Here is a 19,329-nt window from a genome sequence, read left to right as displayed (position 1 = left end):
GGTGGGCTCCTTTCTGTGCATAGGAAATTGCTCCCTCACCTCCGCATTCAGTACCACAGTACCGTTAAGCACAGCTCTTTATCATCTCAGCCTGCCTTTCCGATGGCCTGCTGAGTTCCGGGTGCTGTCTCACCATTACTAAACAGGTTTTTGAACTGGCTCTCCCACCTGGAGAAAGACACATCTCAATGGGAGGAGACATGAAATGTAAGACATGTAGGAGACATGTAGGAGACATGTATGAGCCTGGAAGTATTAACATTCCTCCAGAATGTGCACAGAGAATGACTGGTGGTGGGGGGAGGAGGGGGGCAGGCGGTGGCACAGCTGGTTAAGTGCACACATTACAGTGCAGAAGGACCCAGGTTCAAACCCCTGGTCCCCACCTACAAGGGAAAAGCTTCAAGAGTAGGGAAGCAGGGCTGCAGTTGCCTCTCTCCTGATCTCTGTCTCCCCCCTCCTCGATTTCTCGCAGTCTACCCAATAGTAAATACATAAGATCAAAGAGAATGAACGGTGGTTTTCTCTCTTGTCAGGGGGGCTTTGAATATAAGCGAGCCATTGTTGACTGCATAATCAGCGTGGTGGAAGAGAACCCTGAAAGCAAAGAAGCCGGCCTGGCTCACCTCTGCGAATTCATTGAGGACTGTGAACACACTGTCCTGGCAACTAAGATTCTACACTTGTTGGGCAAAGAGGGCCCCAGGACACCTGCCCCTTCCAAGTATATCCGCTTTATTTTTAATCGGGTCGTACTGGAGAACGAGGCAGTAAGAGCTGGTGAGTCATGGGGACTGTAATAGCAACCTAACTGCTGGTCTTTGCATTTTAACCTCTGCTCTACTGAAGGGGGTAGTAGTGAAATTGGAGAATGAAGTTGTAAGGTCCGTTTGATGGGATCATGGTATATACTTGGACCCCAAACCTACAGCTTTTCCTCTGTATTCCTTACTTCTGCCTTAGCTCAGAGACCAGTACCTATGAGTTGGCAGTGTGGTAGGAATGCTACGATGGTGTCATCCATATTTCTCAGAGGTATAGAAAGGTATAGCATATCTGGAGGGGGTGGGGGTGGGGGTGGGGCAGGCCAGGCGGTGGCGCTCTTGGTTAAGCACACACATCACAGTGCACAAGGATCTGGGTTCGAGCCCCTGGTTCCCACCTGCAGGGGGAAAGCTTCACAAATGGTGAAGCAGCACTGCGGATATCTGTCTCTTTCTCTTTCTATCTCCCTCTCCTCATTTTCTCTCTGTTTCTATCCAATAGTAAATAAAATAAAATGTTTTTTTTTAATTTATTTTAAAAGAATTTTCAGTGTTTTTTTTAAAACAGGTCTTGGGAATTTTACTACTTCTCACTAATATTCCTTCCTGTTTGCATATGATCAGATCCAAATCTCTGCCATTCAAAAGGACCTAAGCTGGGGGTGAGAGTGTTTTGCAAACACCTGTTACGGGCAGATAGGAAATTGTACCCATGTGTCAACAACTGTATTGTAAACTATTAACCCTCTAATAAAATGATTTTTAAAGAAGGATGTAAGTTCTGCTTTGATCTGCTGTCTCTCACTAGTGACTCTTAATTCTGCTTCCCCTGTCAGATAAACTTGAATCAGCCATTACTACTGGTCTCCATGAGTTATTTTTCATTTTCTCTGTGATTCACAATAATCTAGCTCTCAAAAATCTTGAGTCTTTTCTTTCTTAAGTACTTACAGGCTTCTTGGAAAATCAAGTTAAATGCTTTCATGTTTTTATTTATCCTTGTTCACTCCTCAATCAGTTTGATTTACAACTGACTAAACACTTCGTGAAAACTCTTCCTGGGGCCGGGTGGTGGTGCACCTGATTGACTGCACGTGTTACAATGCATAAGGACCCGGGTTCGAGCCCCCAGTCCCTACCTACAGGGGGAAAGCTTCATGAGTGGTGAAGCAGGGCTGCAGGTGTCTCTCTGTCTCTCTGTCATTCCCTTCCCTCTCAATATCTGGCTGTCTCTATCTAATAAATAAATAAAGATAATTAAAAAAAATTTAAAACAAAACTCTCTTCCCTCAGTTTCCACAGGAGCTTGTGTTTCTCCTCAACCTTATGTACAGAGCTTCTTATCCTTAAAACACTGCTATACCTTAGGTGTTTGTCTTCACCCATTCAGGCACTACCCACACCCAACCTTGCACCCTCTTTTCTTCCCTCTTTTCTCTCCTTTTTCTTCTCTTTTTAATATAGACAGAGAAATTGACAAGGAAGGGTGAGAAGATGCCCGCAACATTGCTGCACCACTCATGAAGCTTCTCCACTGCAGGTTGGGACCAGGTGCTTGAACCCGGGTCCTTGCACACGATAATTTGTGCCTCTATGGAGTGTGCCCTGCCCAGACCCTCTGTCTGCCATTCTCACTTGGTTGTGTTCTATTCCAGCATGATACCATGCTTTCTTTTCTCAGCTTGCTTCTTGTTATTCTCTATCCCTGATGTTCTTATCTTGCCTTTTCCTTCTGTTTAACTCTACTTATTCTGCAAAATTTCACACAAGTGCTGAATGTCACATTCTTACCTTACTTCTCCACTATTTCTCATTTAAGATTCTCTCTCTCTCCCTCTCTCTCTCTCTCTCTCTCTCTCTCATACCACAGACCTACCATGCTGCCTTGTAATTATCTCTTTAGTTACCTGTCATTCCCACAAAACTACAGTCCCATTAGGTCAGGGGCTATAATTCCTGAGAGATTGAGAAGGGAGGGAAAGGATAGAGAGGGAAAGAGACCGAGAGACTTTAAGGTTATGGTCATCGTGGTGCGGGATATTGAACCCGGGACTTTGGAGCCTCAGGCATGGGAGTCACTTTACACTACTATTGTGCTACTGAGAAAAGTTAGGTGAGCAGTAAATATTAGTTGAATTTCAGTAAGTGTCTTATGCTTGGGGTGGTCATTTGAGATAAGACCTTTATAATATTCACATAGTATAGAAGGGATTATTGGCAGAGTGGAGGATAGCTCATGGAAGAAATACATGTGATTTGTTGTCCTTAATGCAAGGGGGATTTCCTTTTCAGTGCTTTGAGGACCCAAAGAATTCTGTATTGCTTGAGTGGCTCAAAGAAGAGATCGAGAGACTAAACAAAATACTAAGAGCACCGCTTCCTACTGAACATAGGGAAGCTTTAAACTTTTTTTGTTAATGATTATTGTTTAGGTCTTAGAAACCAATATTTACACATTGCTTCATTCTGTGTTTCTTTTAGCTGCTGTGAGTGCTTTGGCTAAATTTGGGGCTCAGAATGAGAGTCTCCTCCCAAGCATCATTGTACTCTTACAGAGGTAAGTGAAAGAATGTTTGTTTCCTCTGCTTTTTAAAAAGAACTTTATATAACCAAATGGAGAATTTCTCATTGTGTTCAGAGAGAGGTAAGTGAAAGGATACTCTCACTCTCTCTTCCTCTCTCCCTTCCTCCTCTCCTTCCTTCCTTTTTATAAGATCCCCTTGCATCCAGATGGAGAATTTGCTCATTGTGCCTTATCAGAGTGCATTCCAGGACTTAGAGTAGAGCTGATGGAGTCAATCAGTTGCCATCAGCATTTTTTTAAAATCTCTTTTCTAGTGATTTTTGTATGTGCTGACTGCAATTGCAATATACAATCTGCCATTGAGTTTCCAGATTACTATCTTCTGTTACTGTGTCCTTTTGAATGATTTTAATGTTTATTTCTGTAGTGATCCTGGTTTCATGATGACCCTTTTCCTCTACCTCAAAACAGCACCCAAGGTTTTAGGGTTGACTATTGGCTGTGTAATAAAGGTGGCATCATCAACCTGAATCATGTCTCTAGGGATAGTGGTAAAGCTGTCGGGGGATCTTCAGGGTGCTGTGACATGCCTCTTCTGTGTCCCTGGGCAGGTGTATGATGGATACTGATGATGAGGTGCGGGACAGAGCTACCTTCTATCTGAATGTGCTGCAGCAGAGGCAGATGTCACTGAATGCTACATATATCTGCAATGGTCAGTGAGAACAAAGAGAAGGATGTAGACACGTGTCCCCCAAAGGGTGTCTGGGAAACATATCTCCTGGTGATCTGCATATGAACAGACTTCAGAAAGCAAAATGTCTTTGGAGTTTAGTCTCTGGATGTCCTTCCATTCCTAGGGAAATGTACAGTATGTGAGGGCCCGAAGAATGTTACATACTCTTGGATCTCCTTGAGCAAAACTTCTTGGAGGGTATATCCCCCCCCTTTTTTAAATTATTTTACCATTGTGCCCATGTGTAGCTAAGTTGCTTTCTTTTCTGGGAAGTACTTAAAACACTTTGTTGAAAATTTTTATTCTCTGCTTCCATGCTTCTTTGAATATAATTAATTACAAGGCAGTTTTATGTGATGGTCTTTAAATTTTATTTAGGTTACGTAGCGTGTGGTTAGCCTTTTCCTTCAGCAAGCTTAGATAAATAGTAAGAGATCTAGTCCTAGCTGAACCCTAGGATTGGCCAAAACTCCTAAGACTGATCTTGTTTCTAGGTCTGACGGTGTCCATAGCAGGACTGGAGAAAGCCTTACACCAGTACACACTGAACCCTTCAGATAAGCCTTTTGACATGAAATCTGTTCCTCTTGCTATGGCTCCTCCCTTTGAACAGAAAGCAGGTAATGGACACGTTTTAATTTCTAGTGTTTCTGTGTACAGCTTTATACCAGTGAAGTTTGTTAGGAGTATACTTTACCTATTACTTCTTGTCATTCCTTTGAATTCTTCTTAGTACTAAGATTGATGGTATCTTTTTTGATTGATGGTATTTTTAATTAGGCTTTAGCATTTTTTCCCTGCTTTTCACATAAATGCAGGTCTATGAAAGGTGACCCACATTTGGTGTTTTTTTCATGCCAAGTGTTAAAGCATTTGGAGTTAGTTGTCACTTTATATCTGAGTAGTAATTGTGTAGCCAACTCTTATTTTTATTTTCTGAAGTTGGTAATTTCTTAATTAGTTTTACTTTGCTATTTTGAGGGGAGAGGCTGTGCTATTCTCTGTTACTCCTAGTCATGCCTCCTGAAAGTCTTTTTTTTTTTTAAATTTTATTTATTTTTCCTTTTGTTGCCCTTGTTGTAGTTATTGTTATTATTGATGTCATCATTGTTAGATAGGACAGAGAGAAATGGAGAGGAGGGGAAGACAGAAAAGGGGAGAGAAAGATAGACACCTGCAGACCTGCTTCACCGCCTGTGAAGCGACCTCCCCCTCCCCGCAGGAGGGGAGAGGGGGGCTTGAACTGGGATCCTTAAGTTGGTCCTTGTGCTTTGTGCCACATGCGCTTAACCCGCTGCACTACCACCCGATTCCCTCCTGAAAGTCTTTAATTAGTCTTACTATTGGAAGTTTGTCCTAAAAGTATCTCACGATTGGTGTATTGCACCAAAGTAAAAGACTCTGGGGTCAGTGGGGTGGGGGTGGGGAGGGTTCAGGTCCTGGAACAGGATGGCAGAGGACCTACTGGGGGTTGTTTTGTTATGTGGAAAACTGAGAAATGTTATGCTTGTACAAACTGTTGTATTTACTGTCAACCGTAAAACATTAATTCCCCAGTAAAGAAATAAAAATAAATAAATTCTATAAGTCAGGGGAAAAAAGTATGTCACGGGACAAGATAGTAAAGCAGTTTTCACAGAAATACCAGTAATAGTAGTGGACAAACAAAAATCAAGTGTTCAGTGGTTAGAATTGAGAAAGAAAGATAAAACTTATCTCTCAACATTTTCAGGTTGGTTTTGTGTGTGTATTGCTTGTGTGTGTGTGTTTGTTTTTTTTTTTGCCACCAGGGTTATCACTGGTGCGTGGTGCCTGCACTGAGAATCCAGTGCTCCCAGCAACCCCCCCCCCCCATCTTACTTGGTAGGACAGAGAGAAATTGAGAGGGAAGGGGGGGGAGACCTGCGGCTCTGCTTCACCGCTCATGAAGTTTCCCCTCTGCAAGTGGGAAGCGGAGCTTTGAACCCGGATCTTTGAACATGGTAACGTGTACGCTTAGCCAGGTGTGCCACTGCCTAGCCCCCCGGGCTCTATTTTTATCATATGGTATATAAGTACTTTTCCCTATTTGAATCACCAGGAAATTTGCATTATAAATCAGTACTCCTTTTAAGAGAAGTGTTTTTGTTGTTTTATTTTTAACATCCTGGCCCATTTACAGTAAATTCTATGTTCCTAGAGCTTGTTGAACTTAAACTGCTTGTTAAATGCCTTTCAATTTGAGTGCTCTTCCAAAAATGGTGACCAAGGCCTATGAATGTTATTTAGCAGTAGATCCACATATATCTGCTAGACATTTATGCTCGCATCCCTTTATGTCTGATTACAAAAAAAAAAAAACAAGTTATTTTATTAATTTTAAATTTGGTAGGACAAATTGTTAGGGATGGGAAGATAAAAGAGGGAGAGAGAGAGACACCTGCAGCACTGCTTCACCACTCATGAAGCTTCCCCCCTGCAGATGAGCACCAGGGGCTTGAACCCGGGTCCTTGCACACGGCCATATGTATACTCAACCACCACCCAGCCCCTACTTATTTTTTTTTATTTTATTTATTTATTCCCTTTTGTTGCCCTTGTTGTTTTATTGTTGTAGTTATTATTGTTGTTGTCATCGTCGTTGGATAGGACAGAGAGAAATGGAGAGAGGAGGGGAAGACAGAGAGGAGGAGAGAAAGATAGACACCTGCAGACCTGTTTCACCGCCTGTGAAGCGACTCCCCTGCAGGTGGGGAGCCGGGGTTTGAACCAGGATCCTTATGCCAGTCCTTGTGCTTTGCGCCACCTGCGCTTAACCCGCTGCGCTACAGCCCGACTGCCCCTACTTATTTTTTTAATGAGAGAGATAACAGAGACAAAGGTAAAGGGGGGAGAGACAGGCAGACAGATTTATGAGAGAAGCTTATGGTGGTCCTGGGGCTTGAACTTGGGACCTCAGAGCCTCCTCAGACATGAAAGTCTTTTGCAGAACCATTATGCTGGCTCCCCAACTCTGTTTGTATTTTTATCTTGATAGTGGGAGGTAAATTCAACTGACTGCTCATCTCTCTTTGTAGAACCCGCACACGTGTCTACGAAACCTGACAAGTTGACTCCTTCCAGGCTTGACATATTCCAAGGTATGATTTGATGGGTGGAAGTAATACAGTCTTGGACCCTGGGCACTCTGTGTACAGTTTCAGTCCAGGAACCCTTCGTATGACTGAATGCACAGTGTCATAGGATAGTTTGCAGATGGCTCCTGAGAGTTCATGGGGGCTTTTCCATTTATTATTTTTTAATTTAATTATCTTTATTTATTTATTGAATAGAGACAGCCAGAAAACAAGAGGGAAGGTAGTGATAGAGAGAGAGAAAGAGAGAGAGAGAGAGAGACCTGCAACACTTCACCACTCACATAGCTTTCCTTCTGCAGGTGGGGACCCAGGGCTTGAACCTGGATCCTTGCACACTGTAACATGTGTGCTTAACCAAGTGTGCCACCACCCAGCCCCTGGGGCTTTTCCATTTCTAATTGTTGAGTTAGTAAATGGGAATGCTGTTCCTACATTCTATCTTGCGTAACAGGGAGTTCACATTCTAAACAAAAATCAGGGATTTGTTTTGTTGTTGTCTGCCTGCTCTTAATCATTCAGTATGTGAATTCTCATACTTCAAATACTCTCCTATTTACAATTAAAATACCATTTCACTAGAGCCTGGGGGGATATACTAATTGAGTGTTGAACTGTTAATACTGCTATGGAAACTTAAAATATTTTAAGCACTCAGAATGATGTGTTCCTCTGTATTCTCATCTTACTTTCTCTCTTAAAAATATTCTATTTGTTTATTTTGGATAGAGACAAAGAAATTGAAAGGGAATAGGAGTGGAGGGAGGGGAAGACAGGGAGAGGTTTACAGCACTGCTTCACCCCTCATGAAGCTTCTCCTTGCAGGTGGGGACCAGGGGCTTGAACCTGGGTCCTTGTGTACTGTAGTGTGCACTCCACCCAGTGCATCACCATCTTCCCCCCATCTTATTTTCTAACTTAATGTGTGTGTGTGTGCGTGTGTGTTCCATTAGATAGAGGGGAGGGAGAAAGACCAGAGCAGCATTCCAGCTTTTTTTTTTCCTTCTAATCATTACTCAGTTCTGTCTTATAGTGGTGCTGGGAACTGAGCCTGGGACCTCTGGGACCTCAGGCATGAGAGTTTGTTACATAAATCACTGTGCTATTTCCCTGACTTCTTTCTTCTCTATTTTTATTAACAGAACAACTGGCTGCCATTCCTGAGTTTGTGAATTTGGGACCCTTGTTCAAGTCTTCTGAGCCTGTTCAACTTACAGAAGCAGAGACAGAATATTTTGTGCGCTGTGTCAAACACATGTTTACTCATCATATTGTGTTCCAGGTGAGATGAGTGCCCCATTGACTCCTTAGGGGGTTAGATGCTTGGAGACAAATACCCTTTATAGGGAAGCAAAAGGACAGACAGTATTTATGGTTTTCTTTCCTAACCCCATTGCTATAGAGAGGCCCTCATAGGATAGTTAACTTTTGATGGCCAACATCTAAAAAGACCACTGGAAATGCCTGAAGTTGGACAAGTATAACCTGTTATAGTCATTATCATGACCACCACCAATAAAGTGACAATCATTTAACATCAGATTAAGTAAACTGTCCAAGAACTTGAACTTCAGCTAGATTATCAGACAGCTATAAGATTTCACAACCTTGTTTAGTAGAACTAAATCTCAGGAAACAGAAAAAGAAAAACCAACCAACCTGGTTAGGAGTATAATATGAACAAAAAGACTTCAAGACTAAGGCTTGTGGTTGAATGGAAAATCTTAGGAGATCTTGTGTGTTATAGCAGGGAGGTTTAGTGGGCTCCAGAATGTATTGTGGGTTATGAGTAGACAAAACCAATTTCCTTGAAAACAACTCTTATCCTTTTTAACTTGTCTGTCGATTTTTCAGTTTGACTGCACCAACACGCTCAACGACCAGCTGCTGGAGAAAGTGACAGTGCAGGTGGAACCATCAGATTCCTTTGAGGTGCTGTGTTATATCCCAGCCCCCAGCCTCAATTATAACCAGCCAGGAATATGTTACACTCTTGTCCGTTTGCCTGATGACGACTCTGCAGCAGGTACAGACCCACAGAAGGGAAGAAATAGTTATATGGTTAAGAATGTATTAATACTCGAACTCACGAAGGGCCTTACACTTGTTTGGAGTTCCAGAATATGTCTCTTTTCTACAATTAAATGTCATGATAATGCTATTGCATTTATGTCTAGTACTTATAAAATTGGTCACCACTGCCTAAATACTGACTTTTTTTGTTTTGTCAGCTGTATCTCTTGAGTCAAATTTCCTATAGACATTTGAATGTACATATTGGTAGCCCAGAAGGGAATCAGGCATTCTACTGGAAGATTAAGATTAGAATCTCTGAGGAGGGTTCATATACCTGATGTTTCCTCTGAAGGGTCATGGCCCATTTCTTCATAATGTTGTCCAAAGAACTTTTTCTTTAGTAGAGCTTTGACATTTAAAAGTCTGATGTTTTGAAGATAAGGCTGGTGTCTGGGCATATGTTTGTTCGGGCCTAATGAATGGCTTAGCCAACATATATCCACAGCTGAGAAAAGCTTTGCAATTCTCTACTTGACCTTTTGAAGCAGAGTCAACTGCTAATGTCAGTAGTTATGTTTAAGAATTTGAAATTGTAAGGGGCCAGATGGTGGTGCACCCCATTGAGTGTGTATATTTCACGCAATAGGACCCGGGTTCAAGCCCCTGGTCCCCACCTGCAGAGAAAGAAGCTTCACCAGAGTTAAAGCAGTGCTGCAGGTGTCTCTCCCTCCCTCCCTCTTAGTTAGTCCCCCTTTTTTTATCAATGTCTCTATCAAATTAATATTTTAAATTTTGAAAATATGAGAACCTCTGGCCAGTCTCCTCTACATGATTCTACTGTTGCCAGTGAAATTTTCTTTTTAAATTTAAGGCAGAGATAGGGAGAGAGCCTTGTTGTGCTGGAGACTCAAACCTGCGTCTTTGATCACATGGTAACTAATGTGTGTGCTCTACCAGGTGAGCTATCTCCTGTCCCCAAAGCTGTGTTTGATTTTGTTTCCCCATTTTGCCACCTTTGTTCCTTGTTTTGCATATGCGCTGAGAACATTCACAAGTAAAAACCTCATTTTTGCAGAAATAAGCACACACATCATGTTGACATTTTGGCCAATTTTTATTAGTTCAGGAAAAAAAAATTTTACCACTAGTACAGAAAAAAAAAAAAAGATAAAAGTTAACAAGATTAACAAATACAGGGGGAAATTACAGAGTCACAAGAAATCGTGAGTCAACAGCATCATTAGTAATAGCAGTAATAACAATAATAGCAATAATAATAATAACAGTGATGATGATAAGAACGATAACAATAATAGTAAATAGCTATCCCTGGTCATCATTCAGTTACACGTGGGGCTTAGCTTGCCGCCTTTTCAGTCCTCTCCCAGCTCCCTTTCAAGATGGTGGTCTGGGGAGCGAGCTCCTGCCCAACTTCATCTGTGTTGGATGACAGACCAGGCTACTCATTCTAGCACGAGGTAGATTCAAGTTGGCACCGTTTCAGGGTCTGAATCTCAGGTTGTTCCCTCTGACCCTGAGCGGACCAACACGTTTGTTTCGCCACCACCCTGGATCCGTCCCCCCCACCGGGTAGGAAGGCACTTTCTTTGTGGCCTCCACTGTTTCTCCTGTAAGCATTAGGCCGTCTGCCTTTCACCTCTGATTCTCTCCTTTACCCCCTTAGAAGGTTCCTCTACTTCCATTTCCTCTTGCGCTCTCACACTGTCTCAGGGTCTGTTTCCCTCTGGTTCATACTGTCTGAGTTAATCCCACCAGCTGCTAATTAAGGGGCTGTATTCTTAATTAAAGCTGGTTTTATTAACCTGCATTCCAAATTTCTGGGCTGAGTCTTAACGTAGCCCCCATGGCTTCCGCCATATTCCTGGGATACTCTGCACTTGCTTGCTGTTTTCCTGTCTTGATGCTTCAGAATTCCTCCTCCATTGTACTAAGTTTCTTTTTAAAGGATACCACAACTTTACCACTCTTAGAAGGAACCCACATGTTGAGCCAACCTAAGAATTAAACTCTTCCCAATTGAGAAAGTAGTTCCTCCTCTTTCCCCAGATTCACTTGACTAGCTGATAACTCACACCCCAGGGACTGATTGTAACAGAATACAATAAATACAATTTTATAACATCAAAGTACATAAAGCAACAATATTGAAAGTACAGAAATTACATTACAGGAAAATACAATAGCAACAACAGAAAACATTTCCACCAAGAGAGGAGGTATAGGAAAGTCTGTTCACTCCTCTTTACAAGTGAGTTCATTTCTTTGTAAAACATAGATCTTACCACTTAGCCCAGAGGTTTCAAAACTTTTGGTCTGCTGGCTATGGACTCTTTTTTTTTTTTTTTAACCTAATGGTTTGTTGTTAGTATTTTGTTTCTGAAAAAATTTTGACATTTGGGTAATTTTTATTTTCTAATGAAGGGTTTGCTGGTTGATGATAAAATTTAATTCTAAATTTATCGTTTTTCATCCCATAGAAATGAAATGGAATTTTGTCTCAACATTTGGGGCTTCTGAAATTCTGTTGGTAGTTGACTTAATATTTGAATCATTCTTTGCTTGCTTAAAAATAAACACCTTTCTGATTTTTTTTTACAAAAAAAAAAGAATTTTCATAATCATGGCCAATTCAAAATTTTAGTTGTGCAGTGAACAAAAATGAAATCCCAGGGTACAGATATTAAGTAATGAGAGCGTTTTACCCATCTGACCATCTCCAGCTCACTGGGAGCCTTCCTGACAAATGTCACTGCCCAATCTGCCTGTCCTCCGACTTGCTCACCACATTCAACCTGTCTGTTCCGCTTGATGCTTGCTTCTCAGCCCATCATCCTCAGTCTGATTTCTTTCTTGCTGCCTTTCTGAACTAACTTCCCGCCACTCATTCCCTCTTCTGTCTGGAGACTAGAAACCTCCTTGCTTGTGCCAATCAAGACTGATCCATCATTGGGTTTTCGACCACCTCACTTTCTGAATTTATCCCCACATTGGCCATTTCAGTCCTCTCACTTGGAATTCATTCTGACAGCTTTTGGGCAGCCCACTAACAGTTTCTTTCTTTCGTTCTTTCCTTTTTTTTTTTTAATGTATGTTTCCCACATTAATTTTCTATTACTTAATGGTCAAACGTAATATAATTTTTGGATCCCAGTCACTAAAATATTCAATAAATCAGATTGATTTAGTAATTGTGCTGCTCCCTTGCTTCCTTTGTCACTTGAAACCCTTCTAAGACCCTCCAGGCTGCGGACTGAACTCGGCAGGACCCATCCTTGCTCGGCCTTTTCTCCTGCTCTCTTCCATCAGAGACTCTGCACTTCCGCTTTCACATCCCCCCTTTTCCCTGCCACTTCCTCCCCACACTCTGCACTGTTCACACCCCTCACCTGACCTCTGACCTCCTGGACTTCTCCTCACTGCCCCACCAGCTGTTTCACTCCCTCAGACTCTGCCATTCTTTGTGTTGCCAACTCTGGAACCCTCCCATGTACTTCCTCAGCTTCTGTCATCTTCTCCCTTTCCACACAGCCTGTCTGCTCACCAAGTGGACCCTCAACTGGCCACCATCCTCCACTCGACACCATCACTGTCCATCTGCCGTCCCCTCAGCTCTGCTCCCCTCCTGCAGCTCTTCCTCTTCCTCCCTCCTGCATCTTTCTCTCTGCCCTTCCTGTGTGGATGTCCCCTCTCTGCTCACATCCTCACAGCTTCTCACCTTCAAGTCTCTCCCTCCACACTCCACATTGGGACTCCACTCTCCACAACCCCCCACCCCAACCCCAGGCCACCTTGGCTACATCCATTTGCTCGCTGTCTGCTGGGCCCTCTCCTTCCCCCCATGTCTCACAGAATGGCCCCCACGCCCCAGCTCTCCCCCAGAGCTCCTTTGCACGCTCTTTATTTGTAACCTCATCTCTGCCCAGATGTTGCCCCTCTGCCCTTCCACACACCCCTCCTCCTCTGTCCAGATGTTGCCCCTCTGCACTTCCACCCACCCCTCCTCCTCTTTCCAGATGTTGCCACTCTGCCCTTCCACCCCACCCCACCTCCACCTCCTCCTCCTCTCTGCCCAGATGTTGCCCCTCTGCCCTTCCACCCACCCCTCCTCCTCCGCCTCTGTCCAGATGTTGCCACTCTGCCCTTCCACCCCACCCCACCTCCTCCTCTCTGCCCAGATGTTGCCCCTCTGCCCTTCCACCCACCCCTCCTCCTCCGCCTCTGTCCAGATGTTGCCCCTCTGCCCTTCCACCCACCCACCTCCTCCTCCTCTCTGCCCAGATGTTGCCCCTCTGCCCTTCCACCCACCCTTCCTCCGCCTCTGTCCAGATGTTGACCCTCTGCCCTTCCACCCACCCCTCCTCCTCTCTGCCCAGATGTTGCCCCTCTGCCCTTCCACACACCCCTCCTCCTCTGCCCAGATGTTGCCCCTCTGCCCTTCCACCCACCCCTCCTCCTCTGCCTCTGTCCAGATGTTGCCCCTCTGCCCTTCCACCCACCCACCTCCTCCTCCTCTCTGCCCAGATGTTGCCCCTCTGCCCTTCCACCCACCCTTCCTCCGCCTCTGTCCAGATGTTGCCACTCTGCCCTTCCACCCACCCACCCCTCCTCCTCTCTGCCCAGATGTTGCCCCTCTGCCCTTCCACACACCCCTCCTCCTCTGTCCAGATGTTGCCCCTCTGCACTTCCACCCACCCCTCCTCCTCTTTCCAGATGTTGCCACTCTGCCCTTCCACCCCACCCCACCTCCTCCTCCTCTCTGCCCAGATGTTGCCCCTCTGCCCTTCCACCCCACCCCACCTCCTCCTCCTCTCTGCCCAGATGTTGCCCCTCTGCCCTTCCACCCACCCCTCCTCCTCCTCTCAGTCCAGATGTTGCCCCTCTGCCCTTCCACCCACCCTCCCTCCGCCTCTGTCCAGATGTTGCCCCTCTGCCCTTCCACCCACGCACCCTCCTCCTCCTCTGTCCAGATGTTGCCCCTCTACCCTTCCACCCACCCCTCCTCCTCTCTGTCCAGATGTTGCCCCTCTGCCCTTCCACCCTGTGATTCTCACCCGGGGGTGCATGTCCCCCAAGGTGGCCTGCCAGCAGCATCTGTGGGTGTCCTCAGATGTGCTGGCAGACCCCCTTGGGGGTCCATGCCCAAAACCCCTGTCCCCATGGGTGAAATCACCCCCCCACCCACCGGGGGAGAATCACACTGTGGAAGAACCACCTGCCTCCCTGGCCTCTCTCTCTCTCCCCCCTGGGCACCCGCAGCCTCCCTGAGACCCTGCACTGTCCCCCCTGACACTGTCCCGGCTCTGTCCTCCTGGAACCACCTCACTGTGCTCTGGGTCACTCCCTGGCCCATCATGCCCCCCCCCCCATGTGTCTGAGAGCACTGCTCCTCGCTCACCCTGCTCCCAGCACCCTGGCCCCCACCCCACCCTGTGACTGCTTTGTGACAGTCACTTGTTCCCACTTGGTCCTCCTTAGTGGTGTCACGGTACCTTTGTTCCCTTCAGCTCTATGCCCCTCTGGTCCCCACCAGCCTGGCCCATCCCTCCCACCATTCTTGAAGTCCCCCTCCCCCCCCGTCGGCTCCGGGTAGCTCAGCAGTGCTCCCTGTCCTCCTCCCTTCTTCATCATTCTTCCTTTCCATCTAGACTGTCCATCAAACACTGTAAGCCGGATTCCCCCACTGCTTCCTTCTTCCTTCCTGAGCTGTTTAGTGCCTCCTGTGCCATCACCTCTGCTCTCATCCACCCAGCAGAGACCAGACACCCCTTGCCTTGTGTTTTCTGGGCCGCATGCCCCTCACAATGCAGGTTCAATACCCTGCCATCCTCAGCAGCAGCCTCTGCCCTAGGGGTCCCCAAAACAGGCCTCTTGTTCTCTCCCTCTGTTCACTCCATCGTTCCTGCCTGTTCTGTCTTCTCAGATTGGAGCTTAGGCACCCCACTGAAGTAAGGGACCTACCTCCTTCCTTGCTGGTCCCCACTCTTCTGAGCCCTGGAGAGCAGAAGCACTCTACCAGCCCTGACTGCCACCTCCACCTCCGGCTGCCCTCTGTGCCTTCTCCACCGGTGCTCCTCGCAGGGACCCCAGCCACTGCTCACGACACTCTGGCCCTGGGGGTTCAGTCTCTTCCGACACACCTCTTGAGAAGCCTCTTCCAGGGCATCTCCTCCCTTCCTCCTTTCAGGAGCCCTTATGCCTCTGAACCCCACCAGGTCCCCACCAGCCCTCAGTTCTGTCTACACGTGGAGTCTAGTGACCCTCCACAGCCTGGGCATCTGCCTGTGCTCTCTGCTCACTGCCTCTCAGCCTGCCTGCTCTCCACACCATCCTTTCCATCCCAGGCGCCGCCACCATCTGCTCCGTCCCGCCACACTGGGGCTCCATGCTCCATGCCATCCTTCCTCCCACCCCCACCCCCACCCCTGCTAGTGACCGACCCACTGTCCACCCGACCCCAGGCCACCATGGCTACATCCATTTGCTCGCTGTCTGCTGGGCCCTCTCCTTCCCCCATGTCTGAGAAGCTGGCCCCAGGAGGCCCTACCCAGGGCTCCTCTGCACCCTCCTCTGTGCCCAGATGTTGCTCTTCCTCTTCCTCCTCTGTGTCCAGATGTTCCCCCTCTGCCCTTCCACCACTCCTCTACCCAGATGTTCCCCCTCTGCCCTTCTACCCCTCCCACCACCTCTGCCCAGATGTTGCCCCTCTGGCCTTCCACCCACCCTTCCTCCGCCTCTGTCCAGATGTTGCCCCTCTGCCCTTCCACCCACCCCTCCTCCTCCTCCTCTCTGCCCAGATGTTGCCCCTCTGCCCTTCCACCCACCCCTCCTCCGCCTCTGTCCAGATGTTGCCCTTCCACCCACCCCTCCTCCTCCTCCTCTCTGCCCAGATGTTGCCCCTCTGCCCTTCCACCCACCCCTCCTCCTCCGCCTCTGTCCAGATGTTGCCCCTCTACCCTTCCACCCACCCACCTCCTCCTCCTCTCTGCCCAGATGTTGCCCCTGTGCCCTTCCACCCACCCTTCCTCCGCCTCTGTCCAGATGTTGCCCCTCTACCCTTCCACCCACCCCTCCTCCTCTCTGTCCAGATGTTGCCCCTCTGCCCTTCCACCCTGTGATTCTCACCCGGGGGTGCATGTCCCCCAAGGTGGCCTGCCAGCAGCATCTGTGGGTGTCCTCAGATGTGCTGACAGACCCCCTTGGGGGTCCATGCCCAAAACCCCTGTCCCCATGGGTGAAATCACCCCCCCACCCACCGGGGGAGAATCACACTGTGGAAGAACCACCTGCCTCCCTGGCCTCTCTCTCTCTCCCCCCTGGGCACCCCCCCCCAATGTGTCTGAGAGCACTGCTCCTCGCTCACCCTGCTCCCAGCACCCTGGCCCCCACCCCACCCTCTGTGACTGCTTTGTGACAGTCACTTGTTCCCACTTGGTCCTCCTTAGTGGTGTCACAGTACCTTTGTTCCCTTCAGCTGGCAGCCTTCCCTCTGCTCCATGCCTGTCCCCAGGTCCTGTCCCTCTGCCCCCACCATTTCTGCAGCTCCTCCCTGTCTGCTCTGCTCGGACTCAGTGGTATTCCCCATCCTTTCTTCAGCCTGCAGTCATCCCAACACTGGATGCGAAAAAATTGGTCGACAAGTTCAATTAAAAAATAGTTATCTTGATGACAGGAGCTTGGTTCATCCCAACCCACCCACCCCAACCCTCCCACCCTATCCCCACCGGATCCATAATTGAGCCTGGCCAAAAAAATTGTCTTTGTTGTCATAGTATTCATGGCTACAAAGAGTACCACTGGTCCCACTCCCTGCTGGCCATCCATGGAGGCTGCCTGGTACCTTGGAACTTCCTTCTGGTTGGCACCTTGGAGACCTGTGGGGACACCCCCCCCTCCCCCGCCTCTTCTCCAGCTCTCCTTTCCCTCATGCCCTCCGCCCCTCCCCCGTTACCCTTGCCTGCGCCTTGAAAGGGGCCCTCAGTCCCACTGCTCTTCACCCCCCCCCCCCACATTCCTTCCTGTCCATCCTCAGCTGGGGACACTGTCCTGACACCTGGCCCTCCTCTCTGGGGCCCATGCACTTGGCACTCCTTAATGCCCGCCATGGTGCCCCAGTGGTCATGTGCTCCCTGCTGCGGCCTCTCCCCAGCAATTAACCTCCCCCAAAACATCCACCACAACCACTCCTGAGCTGGCAACTGTCGCTGGCCTGGGCTCCTGAATCCAGCTCTGCCTTCCCTTTCACCTCTCCTCAGCCCCACCCTGTCTTGTCTGCCCACAGGACTTTCCGGCCACTCTGCCATGCTCTCCCACCCTCAGGCCCTGGCCTCCGGCTCCTTGCTGGGATTCTGTCAGCCCTTCCAGACCCCAGACTCCCCTGTACCTGCTGGTCACGAGCCCTTCACAGCACTGGCAGACCTAAGACCCTCTCCTGCCCATCTCCGTCCCTGTCCCCGTCCCCGTCCCCGTCCCCGTCCCAGTCCCCATCTCCATCTCCTGGTCTCCACCCCCTTGGCCCTCCTTGAGGAGAAGCCACTCCCCTCCATCTCTGCCCCAGGGAAAAGTACTGCAGGCTTAGCTGATCACAGAGTAGTGTCTGCCTCCCCTGGGTTCCCCGCCACTCCTCCTGCACAGTTCTAAGTATGTCTGCGACCTGCGCACTGGACGCCACTCCCCTAGGAGCCCTTCCCACAGCCCCCTGTGGGCATCTGCAGTGGCTTCCATGCAGGACCCGTTTCTTCTCTTCCCCCTTCACTATGACCTCGGAGCCTGCTTTCTCCCCAGGGTCCTGCCCAGTGAGTCTCTCTCCCCTGCCCTGCCTGCACTCCACAGCCCAGCCAGAGAGCCTGCAGACTCCCTCCCACATTCCCACAGTGGAATTCCCCTTTCCCCACCATGCTAGCTCCTCACTAGCACTTCAGTCTCGCTCCTTTTCAGCACAGCTGTCCCTCTCCTGCCCCTTGAGCTCCTGGGACCCTCCTTGTGCCTGTATCTGCCTCCTCCTCTGCCACGTGTGCCCATCCTCTGCCCAATCACCTGCTCTGACCTTGCCGAGACCCTCTGCTGCGTATTTGGTGCCCTTCCTGCATCCCTACCACTTGGAGTCCAGAGCCAGGTTGGCCTGCCTTCTCTGACTGTCCATCTTCTCTCTGCCCCCATCCCAGTTCTCTTTGGGGTTTTCAGCCGGACCCTCTGGATCCCACCCCCTGCCGCCCACACCTTACCTGCGAGGTGGGTTCACACTCCGTGCCTGGATCTCACACTCAACTCCCTCCTGCTGCTCTTCCTGGTCCTTGTATAGTCCAGCCCTCTCCCACACTCCCAGGGGGTCACATACCACCCTGCTCCCTCCACCACCCTCCGTGCCAGCCACCTGCTCAAGACTTCTCACTGGAGCCTGCCTGCTGGGTCCCATGGCTTCATCTCTCCGGTAAACTGTCCTCCCAACACACCCTGCCTCCTCTGGGCTGCCATCTGTGACTCACTCCCTGGAGGCAGCATCTTCTCTGCTCTGTGCTCCTTCTTCAGCCCCCTGCCCCTGCTCAGCCTGCTCCCTTGCCTTTGTTTCACACCTGCCTGCTGGACTCAGCCCTCACTCCGCCCACCAGCCCACCCTGCTGGCTTCAGCAGCCTCCACCAGTGTCTCTGCCACCTGCTTTTCTTTCCTGCTCCACGGACCCTGCCCTTTCACTCCCTTCTGAGGCGACTCTCCAGGGGCCTCTCCTCTGGATGTGCACCTTCTGCCTTTCCCCATGGCCCCTTGGCCTCCTGCCCTCCGTCTGGGCTCTCTAGTGACCAGCTGAGCCCCCACCCCACCCCCAACACCATCTCACTCAGTTTCCACAGAACATGGGCCTGGTCCTGCCATCCTCCCAGCCGGTGGCCCTCCTCCTCCCACCCACTCCCTCCCTCCCTCTCCTGTGTCTACTCCTGTCCAGATGGCCCCTCTGTTCACTTCCTCACAGCCTCTCACTCCCCACTTCCCCAGGTGGCCTCTTGTCAGCCTCACCCCCAAGCCTCTCCTCTATACTCCACACTGGGACTTCACTCCCCACAACCCCCCCAACCCCAGGCCACCAAGGCTACATCCATTTGCTCGCTGTCTGCTGGGCCCTCTCCTTCCCCGCATGTCTCACAGGCTGGCCCCCAGCTCCCATC

The 19,329-nt window shown here is 48.8% G+C and overlaps 1 protein-coding gene and 1 long non-coding RNA gene across 4 annotated transcripts in view; one reads left to right on the top strand and one right to left on the bottom strand.

Annotated features, from left to right (window-relative positions):
• Positions 1 to 19,329, top strand: part of COPG2 (COPI coat complex subunit gamma 2) — a 153,892-nt gene that overhangs the window by 80,265 nt on the left and 54,298 nt on the right. For all 3 annotated transcript variants that reach the window (XM_007524210.2, XM_060196567.1, XM_060196568.1), the window contains exons 14-20: positions 537 to 780; positions 3,246 to 3,321; positions 3,900 to 4,003; positions 4,519 to 4,644; positions 7,081 to 7,143; positions 8,280 to 8,419; positions 8,992 to 9,163. In XM_007524210.2, coding sequence (XP_007524272.1) covers positions 537 to 780; positions 3,246 to 3,321; positions 3,900 to 4,003; positions 4,519 to 4,644; positions 7,081 to 7,143; positions 8,280 to 8,419; positions 8,992 to 9,163 — 925 coding nt within the window. The remainder of the gene's footprint in view (positions 1 to 536; positions 781 to 3,245; positions 3,322 to 3,899; positions 4,004 to 4,518; positions 4,645 to 7,080; positions 7,144 to 8,279; positions 8,420 to 8,991; positions 9,164 to 19,329) is intronic.
• Positions 10,249 to 13,284, bottom strand: LOC132539934 (uncharacterized). Its single transcript, XR_009551227.1, has 2 exons — positions 13,227 to 13,284; positions 10,249 to 13,126 (listed from the first exon to the last, which is right to left on the bottom strand). It is a non-coding gene; the product is annotated as an uncharacterized LOC132539934 (long non-coding RNA).

The sequence above is a fragment of the Erinaceus europaeus genome, chromosome 8 (assembly GCF_950295315.1).
Source record: "Erinaceus europaeus chromosome 8, mEriEur2.1, whole genome shotgun sequence".
In the NCBI taxonomy this organism is placed as follows: Eukaryota; Metazoa; Chordata; class Mammalia; order Eulipotyphla; family Erinaceidae; genus Erinaceus; species Erinaceus europaeus.
This window is presented reverse-complemented; position numbering and strand designations above follow the sequence as displayed.